The following is a 13,395-nucleotide window of genomic DNA, read 5'->3' as shown; positions in this document are numbered from 1 at the left end:
CACTGTCTGGGTCTCAGGAGCCGGTGTGCAGCGGATGGACTGTACGCACGCCACAAAACAAACCACTTTCGTGATAAACTTTATCATCTTCCCTCCAAGTGAACTCGAAAACGACACGGCAGTTCGAGCGTTGTGGATTTTAATTCGTCCAAAGGTGTTTCACAGTCACCTTTTGTTCCCGCTCCCAAAATCAGCGCACACTATACAAACACCAGCTTAAGGGCAGCGCAGAGCAAAAGAATGCTCTATTGATCGTCTTGTAAAATCCACTTTGTCCATGAAAGAGTAAAGAATGTCTGTCCTTCATGCGATATTATGGGTGAATGAACTGGATGGTGAAAAGCGGAATAATTCCTTGTGGTATATCTATTCCTTTAAACTGGGGCTCTTTGGTCATTCTCTGATGTTGTCTACGCCGTAGCACCGCAGAGACCAGCCACAGTGTGGGCTTGGACCGTTTTCCCGTGCAAAATGAACAAGTTGACTTACTGCACTTAAGCGCAGTGCCTCTCGACTCATGCCATCGCGAAATGCGTGTTGGCTTGTGTAATAAATATCAATGGGGCGTGAAATAAATATTTAAACGATACCTCTGTCACTTGACAGAATTGTCAAGTCATCCGTTGGCTGCAGACCAAAAGTCAGTGAAGAAAACCCATAACGGCAAGAGGTTCAAAAACGCACAGTTACTGTGATAATTTCTCATAAAACGGCGTATCCAGTTTGTCATTCGTTTTGCTCCTGGGTGCTCAGATGCAGATCCGCTTTGTCCTCGTCTGGAATGACTGACTTCAGGAAGGATTTCGGCAACGTCCTCGTTCACTTGGGCGTGAGGAGATGTGATCATCGAAGCGGCTTTCCTCCGTGCAATCACGACATCGTGCCACAATAGTCCAAAAACTTTTTATACGACTTGAACCACGTGGGGTTGTTCCTCCTACTCTGTGGTTTGGGGAGATTATGCCCTGGGGCTATAGAAAAGCAAATTCCCGTTGAGGCTCTGTCGAAGAGGGGACGCAACCGCCAAATTAACATCTAATAGGCCTAAAATGATTTAGGAAGGAACCGTCACGTTCTGTGATTACAGAGCCATTCCCTAGACTGCCTTCAGAACTGTGCGACTGAATGATGTTTTGGACACAGCTACACTTGCTGTAATACTTTTCACTTTACTGTTGCTATAACATGCCCAAATAATGTCAGTTTGACCTATTTTGTTAATAAACAAGAACCTGGCGTTTTTCCAGCCTAGATATCCCACAATATCATTTCCATAATGAACAGTCACGATGCGCCAATTTCACAGTTACTGGACATACTGGTTCAATAAAGAAGCCTTGTTCACATAAATCTGATTTGCTAGGAAAGGATGCGTGCTTTTAAAGAAATACCAAGATGAAAACAGCCCCTGCTATTCTGAAAGTTGCAATTAGGCGTTTAAGGGATTCCTTTGTTGGTTTGGAACTTCTGTAAAGCAAGCAGCTAGACAGACGGTCTTTTCATTTGCTATTTTTTGTGGCGTTATCCAACATCGTTTCTTGCTAGTGGAAACAAAAGTTGAGAGTCTTAAACATCTAGCCAAAGAAGCATTCAAAGGTTTGATCAATGCGCCAGCGCAATTTGGCCACTTCTTGTGTGCAGTGGGAAAGGTAGGCTATTCCACATCCCTTCATAATCAAAACCGACAATAGGAAGTGCCAAGTACGACGAATTCTGTTTTCTTTTCACCACCCTTATTTTTGTGTCTCACCACCGAACCTTACACAAATCAAGGAACTTTTTGGTGACCTGGCAGTCCTTGCGTAACAGGAAAACACCCAGTCACCAAATAACTTCACCAACAGCTTCCAAGAGCTTTTAAACATCTAGGCCTAAAGATATAGGCTAGGCTAAGATAGATAACATTGCGGGAATATACAGTGGTTAATCTGTTGAAATGTACAGTTTTATATTTCTACTGTGCTCCTGTTTTCATGTTATTTGGACAACAACTTCTATGCGCAAACGAGACAGATTTGGAACATACAGGTACATTTAAAGTTATTGAATGGCGACACCTACAGGAGAGGTCAGTGTGTAGCGGTGCAGCAAACTATGACAATTCTGGAGGCTTTTAGTCTGTAGCTCCACTTGGGCCCTTTGTTTTTTGTTTGTTTGTTTATTTGTTTTTTTGGGGGGGTGTCTAAAAGGCAATTAATAAACAAATAAATAAACATATAAATAAATAAATAAATACATACACTTTAAGAATCAAACTTTTGTTCTGTCTAAATTACATGCCCAATTGAATCAATTGTATCCCTCCCGCCACCCAAGTAAATTGTCTCAAACATGAAAGCCCAGCTTAATTTAGTGAAAAATGATGGAAATCAAGGCGTCTTTAAGCAATCATATCGCCGATTTAATGAGCGTGTTTAAACTACATATCAGACGCCCATGGGAATAGTAAACCCATGCGCAAAGGACGATACAGTTATATTAATAAACTCAGATAATGGTATGTCAACTGTAAGAAATAGGCTACTTATCACCGTCTGACCTCACATCCTTTTGATAGCCGAGAACTGGGCTTCCGGTTATGAAACAATTTGGGAAGGATGGAACGCCACCAGCTACGGATCATTAATAGTTTTTCCTAAGACTTGGGTATTGGTTTTGGCCTACTTGTAGGCCTACTTCAGACGGTGAGTCGTCTCTTTTTGTTGAGTTGGAATGAACCCACACAGCAAAAGTACACCGTAATGGATCCGCCCCGGAGTCCACCATCCGGAGGCCATCCTCCGGAACGGATCCGGTAAACGGGGCCGTATCGGCGTCCACTTGCACGCCGCATATCATCCGACGCGGAGGCGTGGTGCGGAGTCAAAAGGGACCCGTTTGTCACCCGCAACGGGTCCGCGTGCAGAAGCGTACCTCCGCAGTGAGCCCGGTTCGGAGGCGCGACATCCGATGCGGACTCATTACGTGTCCACTTATTGCATCCGTCACGGTTCCACTACTTTTTATCAGTTACGGACCCATTCCGGACTCATAGATGTTCCGGGCCGGGACCATTTTGGATCCGTGCTCATAAAGTTACTTTCTTATTATGCTATAATCCCAATAAACGAACACTAAACCAGTTAACCAAACAGCATTTAGATTTAATTCTACAGATAACACAGACCTGGCCTAGACACCGTTTAAATAAGATCCCGAAAAAAACACAACCTGACGAAGAACTTCACTCATCATGATTTTTTATTTATCTTCACATTATTTTTCTGTCTCACTGTCATGTTGAACAATCGCGTGTCGTGGCTGCCTTCTCTTCCTTCCCTCATCAGTCGACGGGGAAACATCACATCAGCGCTCCGATCTGAAAAGGCAACACAGAGCTAAACTTAGAGCTTTCATTTCGTAAGATGACAATCAGACATTGCATTGCATATGGAATGGCCAACGCTCTTTCACATCTCTATCCCGTGACAGTAATGATGTTGAATATTATAAGATGTACAATGTCCTACTTACTCTTGGTCGTAAAAGCCGGGAGGCAGGCGGGCATCACTGTAGCAGGGTGGATTACAGCCGGCTAGCCCTGTCCGACCCAGAGGTATTTCCACCTGTTTACTGTTGCACAAGATTAAGAACAAATTCAGATATTTGTAGCCCAACCACGGACATCTGTATCAAACTATGAGCCCAGCTACTTCATTCATTCACCAATGATGGACAGCATATGGGACGAGGGCGCAGTTCATGGCCATCCATTAATTGCTAATAAATAATTAGCCTGGATTTCGTTAACGTGAGGAAAACATGATGCCACCGCTTTAGGATTTGTGCCGTTAAAAACACAGTTGGTGCCAAACCTGTTGAGAGCATCACCAATCCGTGTAAAAGTGTACCACGAGCCAAATTCAGACCAATATAGCCGTTTCATAAGAGTATTTGAACACTTAGACCTACGTTTAACTTTACAAAAGTTTGCTTCAGTCAACCGGTTTGCTAGTAGCTGGCTAGCAAGCTAACGTAAACAAGGCTGTTAAAATGGGCACAATGTAGATAATTTTTATTCAACTGCACTTCCTCCATGTATCGGATGGCATCATATTTTAACAGCATTTAGGAAATACTACAATAGCCAATGTAGTTCTCCATGTCTTTGAATGAATGAACTAGCTGTCTCGTTTTGAAAACAACTAGGGTTAACATACACTTTTTAAAGTCATAAAACAAAATCCTACGAAATATCAATAAGCATTGATAGTATAAAAGCTTCAGATATACTTTTTGTACCTTTGTGTATCACCTAATATAAATAAATCAATACTTACTGGAGAGCGCTGTTCGGTCGTGTCTGCCCCAACAAAAACTGTACCAACGTCCGTTAGATTTTACAGCGCGTCCGAGTTTGTGAATCAGATATGGATGCGATTATGGTCCGCGTTTTGACAGTAGAATTTGGGGCGGCGCACGGTGGCGACCCTGATCCACCAAGTGGAACCCAAAGGAATGTGACAGTGACACGGATGTGGTGACTTGAACGCGGCTCCGCATCGGAGTCCTCTGCTGTGTGGGAAGGGAGAGACGTGTAGTTAAACGCGTCGGTTACATTATTTGACACATTTCGTTTGACTATACAAAAAGTTCCTTGCAGTGTTACTTCTTGTTTTGTATGGTTGATGGACAGTCGCCTAGCGCTATGCTGGACAAGATAGACCGAGGATACAACAGGGCTACGCCCGCGCGGATGTTCAAGTAGCCAATGAGTCTCTGTAAAGAGGCGGGCTTTCACAGCGAAACAGGGAAGGCTACTTCTCAATTCCTGACATATTTCAGAATTCACTTTGAGCCGTTTTCACAGTAAGATCACATCTTATTCATGCATTTGTTATAGATTTCAGTGGTTAGTTTGAGAGCTTTATTGTGTTTGAGACCTCAGCAGTGACACATTTGTCGGATCAGGACGCTTTCTCATGGGATGCGATGTTGATACAAAATAACAGTTTGGGCATAGCCTACAAGAAAGTGCGTGTAACAAGATTCGTCAGGTTTGGAGAGAGTATTTGTGAACACTGTGACGTTAGGTGGATGGTCGTTATTTCCGTTATGTCGCAGGGAAACGCTTAGCCTACATGACATGTAATTTTCCTCATGAACTGATCACACTCCCGATACACGATTAGCCCATGCAGGGCCGGTTTTTAGCATAGGCCGGCTAGGCGGTCGCCTAGAGCGCCATGTGAAGAAGGGGCGCCGAAATGGCGCTCTCCTATGCGTAATTTTGCGATATGAAGTTTTTTTATGAAGTCGCAATCAACAAAGACTGGCGAAAGCGCTCCTCACGGCAAAGCGCCCCTCAGCCAATAGTAATATCTCTTCCAACTGTCTCTGGGAAGTCTGTGAACCAATAAACAGACAGTTCTGAGAAAGGGGGCGGGACGAGTGACAGCGTGCGGTCTATTTTGAATTTGGAGACTCACTCGAGAGACAGAGGGGGCAAGCGCAAACAGTAGTGCTGCTCTGCTGGATGGAGATTATTATGTTCTCATTAAACCACTCATTGTATGATGCAGGAGTTTCAGAGGGTGTTTTGGAACTATGCGATTTAATCAGCAACCGTTTGTGATTATGGAAAGCCTAATAGTTATGAGGTTACTATTTGGAATTAGAGAGAAAAAGAGCTTTGTTTTTGATCAGAGAAATAGCTAGTTAGCATGCTAACATTAGCCAAGTATGCCAAGCAATGAAATCCAGTAAAGTAGCTGTTAGTAGCCTACTCACTACTCACTAACACCCACCTGATATCATAATACTTGCTTAGGTTGACAAGCAATGTAAAGTAAGACTGGTGCAATGTTTAAAACAATTTTAGCTGCCATATCTCCTTCCATCCACATGAATTACCTGCTTGTTGTAAGCTTAAAAAAACATTAATTTCCAGACCAGAATGACATAGCCTACATTAATCATGTAACAGAACCATGCACAGCAGACAAGTGAGGCTATTTACTATATTTTGTATATTATGAAATTCAATAGCGTGACAGCTCTTCTCCCTTTCTCTCACCCTGTCCCTCCAAACACATAGATAGCCCCCTTCTCATTCTCCTACTCACAAATGCACCACTATTTCCAGTCCAGAAATGAAATTGGTTTGGAAGACAGCACAAATGTGTAGCTTATTAAAATTGTTATGCTGCCATGCTTTGTGATGCTGTAGATAGTGTAGATCAATGCAGACCTCCTTGGTAGGCTTATTGTCTACACATGCATTTTACATGCAAATGTACTGTATCACTCTCCTGGCATTTCAATTTCACGTTACAATTCAAACACATTGATAACCTCCCTCTCATCTGGGGTTGGGGGCCCCACCACCATCACATCCAACACACCACACAGTGAAGCTACTTTCATGCAACTCAATCTGATGTGTTGGTCGCCTGTCAAAAAGAACCACAAGTCCATTTGATGAAAAACGGTTATTGTTCTTGATGCTATTTAGTTAAGCTTACTAAGGATATTAGTCTTGTGTTCTGTGAGGTATAAGAATTTATTTTTTTTTCTTTCAAAGGTAGGGGGGGGGCGCCAGAAATCAAACTCGCCTAGGGCACCAAATAAGCCAGAACCGGCCCTGAGCCCATGTTTTATCCATGGCAGACTTGATCAGCTAGGTGTTCTCTCAGGTAACTTCTGACGTCATCCCCGGCCGCTGTACCTGTGGCCAGTCATGCACACTCACATGATTGCTACTGAAAGCAGGGCAAAGAGCTGCAGCATACATACAGTGTGTATGCAAATGGCGGGCAGGGCCCTGCTATCACTCTTGTACCATGTACCGTTATGATTTCAGCGTTCTTTATGATTATTTTTTATTATCTTTATTGATTATTTGTATTATTTAAATAAAGAATTAATAAGCTCATACATGTCAGTAAGTCAGTCTCTCTCTCTCTCTCTCTCTCTCTCTCTCTCTCTCTCTCTCTCTCTCTCTCTCTCTCTCTCTCTCTCTCTCTCTCTGGTCTGTGGATGGTGTCAGGTGTCTTTCAGGAGAGGCTGTGGCGAGCAGGTGACATGGCTGTGGAGAAGGCTTTGCTAATAAACTATCAATAAATGTTGTGATAAGCATCAACAGTTTGAGTCATGGATGTCTTGGACTTACTCCTGCTGGCTATTAGTTTGGCTGTTGCCAGACAGTATCAAAAGTGAGATACCGTTTGGGAGCCATCTATTCATTTTGACATGGGATGGGTCGATCGAACCAATTTAAGATTCTATCAGTATTCAGTGAGGGTGATTAAATATGTGCAAACCTCCTCATCATTAATATACACCACACACTGTCCAAAGCTTGTAGGCAAGCTGGTTTTGCGTCGGGTGTTGACATGGTGGATCTACAAACAAACTACAAGCTTCGGTTTGTCTACATTGCACTTCATTTAGCAGACACCTTTGACCAAAGCGACTTCCAAGGAGAACATTTTGCAAGAACAGGGTAAGCCGCAGTGTACAGCTGCAACGCTGACAACTTGTTGTAAGCCTAATCATATGTCTTGCCCTCCATCACCATTCTGTGGTTGGTATCCCAAACTCAGTTGAAGGTTTCTGCGAGAGTTTCCATGCCGTTTATTAGATGGGAACGGAGGCACCAGGCAGGATGGGGATTCCCAGGCTACCTGGCCATTCGCTTTACTTGGAAATAAGTGTCCTTTATGTTACCTGACATATGAGGGTCAATGACGTTTTAGTAGCAGCACACGTCAGGGTGGTGCAGCTAATGCCACTATTGTATAGATTAAATGAGGTCTTTTTGTTTTTAGTGGATTTTCTGTGAAGCATATTCATAGCCGTACATTAATTACCAATTACTATTTACTGTCATGGGCATTAGATTTGGTTGTACCATCTGACTTTTGATCCCCCCCAAAAAACAGTCAGTGACCCATGGACACCATGTTGCTTGGTGCGTAAAGCCCATGAGGGAGTTTGTCCTCTGGCATCTTGAAGTTCGGTGTGCGGATGGCTCCAGCCCGCAGCAGGTCTGTCGACCAAACGTTTACACCATGATTATTATAGCGGAGAGGGTCAGAGATTAGTGCCAAAAGTGCCATTTTGTGTTTGAATGACGGTGATTGTGCTGAGCGGAGTGTCATGTGATTATGTGACTGAGCAGTGCTCTAAGTTCTGCTTCCTTTTGAATGGCTCTCATTTCCACAATGCAGTCTTGCTGCGTCACTTCAGCTGCCACTTAGAAGTGAAACTACACGATATTACAGAAAGTGTTTGCTAACCTGCCTTGACTCGCATATGAGCTTAACTGCTAAAGTAGAAATAAAAGTAAAATGGTGGTGGTGGTGTTGTCCATCATCAACTGGTATGCTACCACAGTGTGAGAATGCAAAGAATTACGAATAGTTGATCATTCTGCTGAGCGCTGTAGTCTTGCACATCTCCCTGCCATGAAGGTAGTCTAAACAAGGATAATAATTATCCTAATCCTAATTAGTTGACTGAACTCTCTCTCTCTCTCTCTCTCTCTCTCTCTCTCTCTCTCTCTCTCTCTCTCGCGCTCTCTCTCTCTCTCTCTCTCTCTCTCTCTCTCTCTCTCTCTCTCTCTCTCTCTCTCTCTCTCTCTCTCTCTCTCTCTCTCTCTCTCTCTCTCTCTCTCTCTCTCTCTCACACACCTTTCATCTTCTCTTTTTTGGACTGCCCACTCATTTCATTGCATGGGAAATTTAAGTGTCTCTATGTATATGACAAATATCCTTGAATCATCAGGGTTTGAATTGGCCTGCATTTTGGAGGGTATGTGTGGTGGGGTTTGGTTACAATTTGTCTCCCACTGATTTCATTTATTCAGAGAAAAGCAGTGTAAGCACAATTATCTCACAATAAACACTACCTTTGTTTGAAAAAAAAAACACTTCTGTTAAAGGTACTTTATTTTCTTGTATTGTTTTATTTCCATCTCTGCAGGTGGGTCCAGTGGTTTTGGCAGCCTGTACTCAGTGAGAGTGTATGCGTGTGTGTGTTGGTGTGCACGATTGAATGCATGAGTGAAACAGACACACACACACACAGCAAAATTTGCCAAAGAATACGCATGTGTGGGAGGATGGGAGAGTGAAATATTGTGAGAGTGTGTGTACGTAAGGGAGAGAAAGAGAGTGAGAGAGAGAGAGAGAGTGTGGAAAGAGAGTGAGAGAGAGGAGAGAGAGTGTGTGTGTGTGTGTGTATGTATTCATGCATGTGTGTGTGACTGTGAGAGAAATAGCGAATGTTTGTGTGATTGTGAGAGAAACCACGAGTGTGTGAGAGAGTGCTGTGTGTAAGAGGTGTGTGTGCGTGTGTGTGTAGGTGGCTAAAGCCATGGCCTCCACGAAGGCTAAGAACCAGAGCTCTCTGAGCCTCCACAAGGTGATCATGGTGGGCAGTGGAGGGGTCGGCAAGTCCGCTCTCACCCTGCAGTTCATGTACGATGAGGTGAGTTGGAGACACACGCACATGGGCACACACACACACATACACACACATACACACACACACACACACACACACACACACACACACACACACACAGTTCATGTACAATGAGGTGAGTTGGAGCGAATACACAAACGCACGCACACACACACACAGACCACCCACCAAATGGTTTATTTAGCTAGATAAGTAAACAAGTTTCACGAAAACAGTGCAACATGACCATATGTCTAATCAATTTCGCCAGTAGTCGTTTCTTGCAGATTTGAATGGCAAGAAACCATAGCCAACCAGGCTACAGTATGTGGCCAGTCAGGCTGTTTCCTCCCACGACTATGTCCTCTTCCCATTCAAATTTGGAAGAAATGACAAATGACGAATCTGTGTTGACAGATGGTCATTTTGCTCTCTTTAGTCAAGGCAGGCAAATGTAAAATGGCGAGAGTAACATGGGCACTTGTTAATCAGTTTTACCAAAACACACACACACACACACACACACACACACACACACACACACACACACACACACACACACACACACACACACACACACACACACACACACACACACACACACACACACACACACACACACACACATCCCATATGCTGTGAAATCAACCAACAGTTTGTGGAGGACTATGAATTAGTCACTGACTGTCGATTTGTGTAATCCATAGTCAGGCAGTTTGTGGACACAAACACACAAAGGCTTCATTAATCCCAAGCATCTGTGAAATGTTATCCATTGTTAGTTTGTTGAGGATTGCGATTCCACTAAGGCAGCGGTTCCCAAACTTTTTTTCCCTGCGCACCCCCTTGTACATTTCAGTGGGGTTTGTGCACCCCCCAAGCAAATATTTTGGTGTGCTGATGGTCACGCAAGTATGATCCACTGCGCATTCACGGCACATTATGCACTGTTGTTTTAGGAAACCTTTTTTCCAATAGTTAAACTATACTTCAGATGGACCCTTCCAGCATTCAGTTCACCATCCAACTACTTAATGTTCATTAATGCTGTTTAAAACCCCACATATCCACCATTGCTCTATGTAGCTCGTGCACCCCCTTATGGCAGGCCGCGCACCCCCAGCGGTGCACGCAGCCAGTTTGGGAAAACCCTGCACTAAGGCTAAGACAACTACCGTAAGAAGGTGGTTTTGGACAGGGAAGGGCTGCAGATTTACAGTTTTCTGTATGCCTATTTCCCGGGCTATGAATTAACGTTGTTCATCAGTAGCTAATTTGACTAGTAGATGCTAAATCTTGCCAGCCCAAACATACACTCACTGAGTCAAAGTGGCTAGTAAGTTGTTTTCTTTTCTACCAGCCAAACTGACTTTTCACTAGCATTTGGCCGGTGTTCATTTTGTAGCCTGCCTATTTCCATATCTGTGTAGAATCTGTGGAAGATTATGAGCCCACAAAGGCAGACAGGGACTGCCCATATGTGTAGTGTGTGTACAGTAGAAGACTTCAAGCACACCAAGGCAAATGCCTATCGTAAGAAGGTGGTTGAGGGCAGATCACAGCTATACATGTACATAAAGAACATATACTTAGCCATTTCCATATAGTTTGTATAGCTACCATAGGTGGTTTTGGACGGGGAGGATGTTCCGATTACAGCTATAGTTGAACTATCTTTATGCCGGTCTCTGTTTCATATATGTAGTCTGTAAAAGCAGATTACAGTATATTAAATAACCATATACCCATTTCCATCTAGTTTGTGGAGGACTATGAGCCCACTAAGGCGGACAGCTACCGTAAGAAGGTGGTTCTGGACGGGGAGGACGTGCAGATCGACATCCTGGATACGGCTGGGCAGGAGGACTACGCAGCCATCAGGGACAACTACTTCCGCAGCGGAGAGGGATTCCTACTAGTGTTCTCCATCACAGAGTTGGAGTCGTTTTCTGCAACTTCTGATTTTAGGTAACACACACACACACACACACACACACACACACACACACACACACACACACACACACACACACACACACACACACACACACACACACACACACACACACACACACACACACACACACACACACACACACACACACACACACACTCTTCTTCTGGAGTAGAGAGGGATTCCTACTAGAGTTCACCATCCTTTCCTGCAATTTTCGATTTTAGGTAAGACTCACAGCGCACGGACGCAACATGTATATACTGGTAACATGTACTGTGACTACTGATGCAGATCATTATCCTCTCTATGGAAGGTTAGCAGAAGGGTGTACTCACTTTTGCACCAGCATAATTTCGCATTTAAGTTATATCCTTCACTTTACTTTTCTGTTTGTAAGCTCAACAGATGTTGTATTCAACTTATTCCATGTTCTACCATGCACATTAACTACTACTATGCACATTACATGCATGTTTTGGAAATAACCATTTCTCAGAGTACTCTGATGAAGACACATATCGAAACGTTGGTCTTACTGCACTGAAAAATTAAATAATCAGATTCTTTTTCCTTTGAACTTTTGTGTGTGTGTGTGTGTGTGTGTGTGTGTGTGTGTGTGTGTGTGTGTGTGTGTGTGTGTGTGTGTGTGTGTGTGTGTGTGTGTGTGTGTGTGTGTGTGTGTGTGTGTGTGTGTGTGTGTGTATTGAAATATTGTTCAAAACGTTACTTCTGCAAAAGTTTTGTGCTCATGATTGCTGAGCAGCACTGTACTGTATGTGATGTGTGTGGTGTAGGGAGCAGATCCTGCGTGTCAAGACGGATGGAGAGAGCATCCCTCTGCTGCTGGTGGGCAACAAGTCGGACCTGGAGGACCGCAGGCAGGTGTCAGCTGACGAGGCCCGGGCCAAGGCCGAGCAGTGGGGCATGCAGTACGTGGAGACCTCCGCCAAGACACGCGCATACGTCGACAAGGTGACACACACACACACACACACACACACACACACACACACACACACACACACACACACACACACACACACACACACACACACACACACACACACACACACACACACACACACACACACGGAGACCTTCACCAATCCGTGTGCATACGCCCACAAGGTCAGGAAAGGTTGTGTAAGACCATGGGCCTCATTGATCAAGCTATCGTAGAAACCATCGTAGAAATGATCTCAGAACGTGAGATTTACTAAACATGTGTACCACACTAATCCCATCGTAAGAACGAGCGGCTGTTGATAAATCCAGCATCTGAAAACAATTGTAATTAAAATAATCACACCTTCTCTAAAACGGCGGAAAGGAGACTGTACCCCTGAGTTTATGACATGGAGAGACCCAAACCTGCTAAAACGTCCACATTTCTAGTTGATTGACAGCTTGAAACTAGGCATTACGGCGAGGTAGACAGCAAAATAACAAGTGGAGATAATTAACAACCACAGTCAACAAAGTTTCAGTTGTCAATATGGAAAGGGGTATAATTGCTTTCCTAATAATGATGGTCAATGAAATGTTTGATGACTACAGAAGAAAAGATAATGATAATAAACTTTTACTTGAAACAAGGTCAAGAATAAAGGGTCCTATGTGAAACTGGCCAACAAACAGTGCCCAGACCATTTCTTGGGGAAGGACGGTTTTGCATGCGCCCTGCTTCTCTCCTGCGCAATATGGTTGTCCAGTCCTTTGATAGAATAGCCTTTTTGCCACCAAAAAGAACTACTAGAAGTAGCCTCTAATGTACAGCCATTCATGGATGGTGCAGGCACACTTCAATCCCTCCAATTGGACAGTCAGCCATCCAAAACCTGAATGTGGATAGCATGTCCATTTGCAGTTATACTCTGTTCCTCAGCACCATGGGATGCAGGAAGCCGGATTCTCATGACCCACTGTCCTGGGGAAAACCTCTCGGCAGTCTCACTCAAGTAGCGTACCTATCTCATCCGTGTGCCCTCCAT

The 13,395-nt window shown here is 43.9% G+C and overlaps 2 protein-coding genes and 1 long non-coding RNA gene across 5 annotated transcripts in view; 1 reads left to right on the top strand and 2 right to left on the bottom strand.

The window, feature by feature from the left end:
• LOC134459968 (inhibin beta B chain-like) overlaps positions 1 to 869 on the bottom strand; it is an 18,831-nt gene extending 17,962 nt beyond the window's left edge. The window contains exon 1 of the mRNA XM_063212470.1: positions 1 to 869. This exon is cut by the window's left edge and continues 295 nt beyond it. Coding sequence (XP_063068540.1) covers positions 1 to 87 — 87 coding nt within the window. The 5' untranslated portion in view covers positions 88 to 869.
• The window catches only part of LOC134459194 (ras-related protein ralB-B-like), a 292,873-nt gene that overhangs the window by 276,704 nt on the left and 2,774 nt on the right, over positions 1 to 13,395 (top strand). The window contains exons 1-4 of one of the 3 annotated variants that reach the window (XM_063211488.1): positions 2,565 to 2,684; positions 9,346 to 9,471; positions 11,207 to 11,415; positions 12,199 to 12,376. In XM_063211488.1, the coding sequence (XP_063067558.1) occupies positions 9,358 to 9,471; positions 11,207 to 11,415; positions 12,199 to 12,376 (501 nt within the window). In that variant the 5' untranslated portion in view covers positions 2,565 to 2,684; positions 9,346 to 9,357. Of the gene's footprint in view, positions 1 to 2,564; positions 2,685 to 9,203; positions 9,472 to 11,206; positions 11,416 to 12,198; positions 12,377 to 13,395 lie in introns of those variants that run through there. The other 2 variants (XM_063211487.1, XM_063211486.1) reach the window with 2 other exon arrangements.
• On the bottom strand, positions 3,260 to 4,555 carry LOC134459967 (uncharacterized). Its single transcript, XR_010036923.1, has 3 exons — positions 4,320 to 4,555; positions 3,514 to 3,612; positions 3,260 to 3,358 (listed from the first exon to the last, which is right to left on the bottom strand). It is a non-coding gene; the product is annotated as an uncharacterized LOC134459967 (long non-coding RNA).

Source organism: Engraulis encrasicolus, chromosome 12 (genome assembly GCF_034702125.1).
Source record: "Engraulis encrasicolus isolate BLACKSEA-1 chromosome 12, IST_EnEncr_1.0, whole genome shotgun sequence".
Lineage (NCBI taxonomy): Eukaryota > Metazoa > Chordata > Actinopteri > Clupeiformes > Engraulidae > Engraulis > Engraulis encrasicolus.
This window is presented reverse-complemented; position numbering and strand designations above follow the sequence as displayed.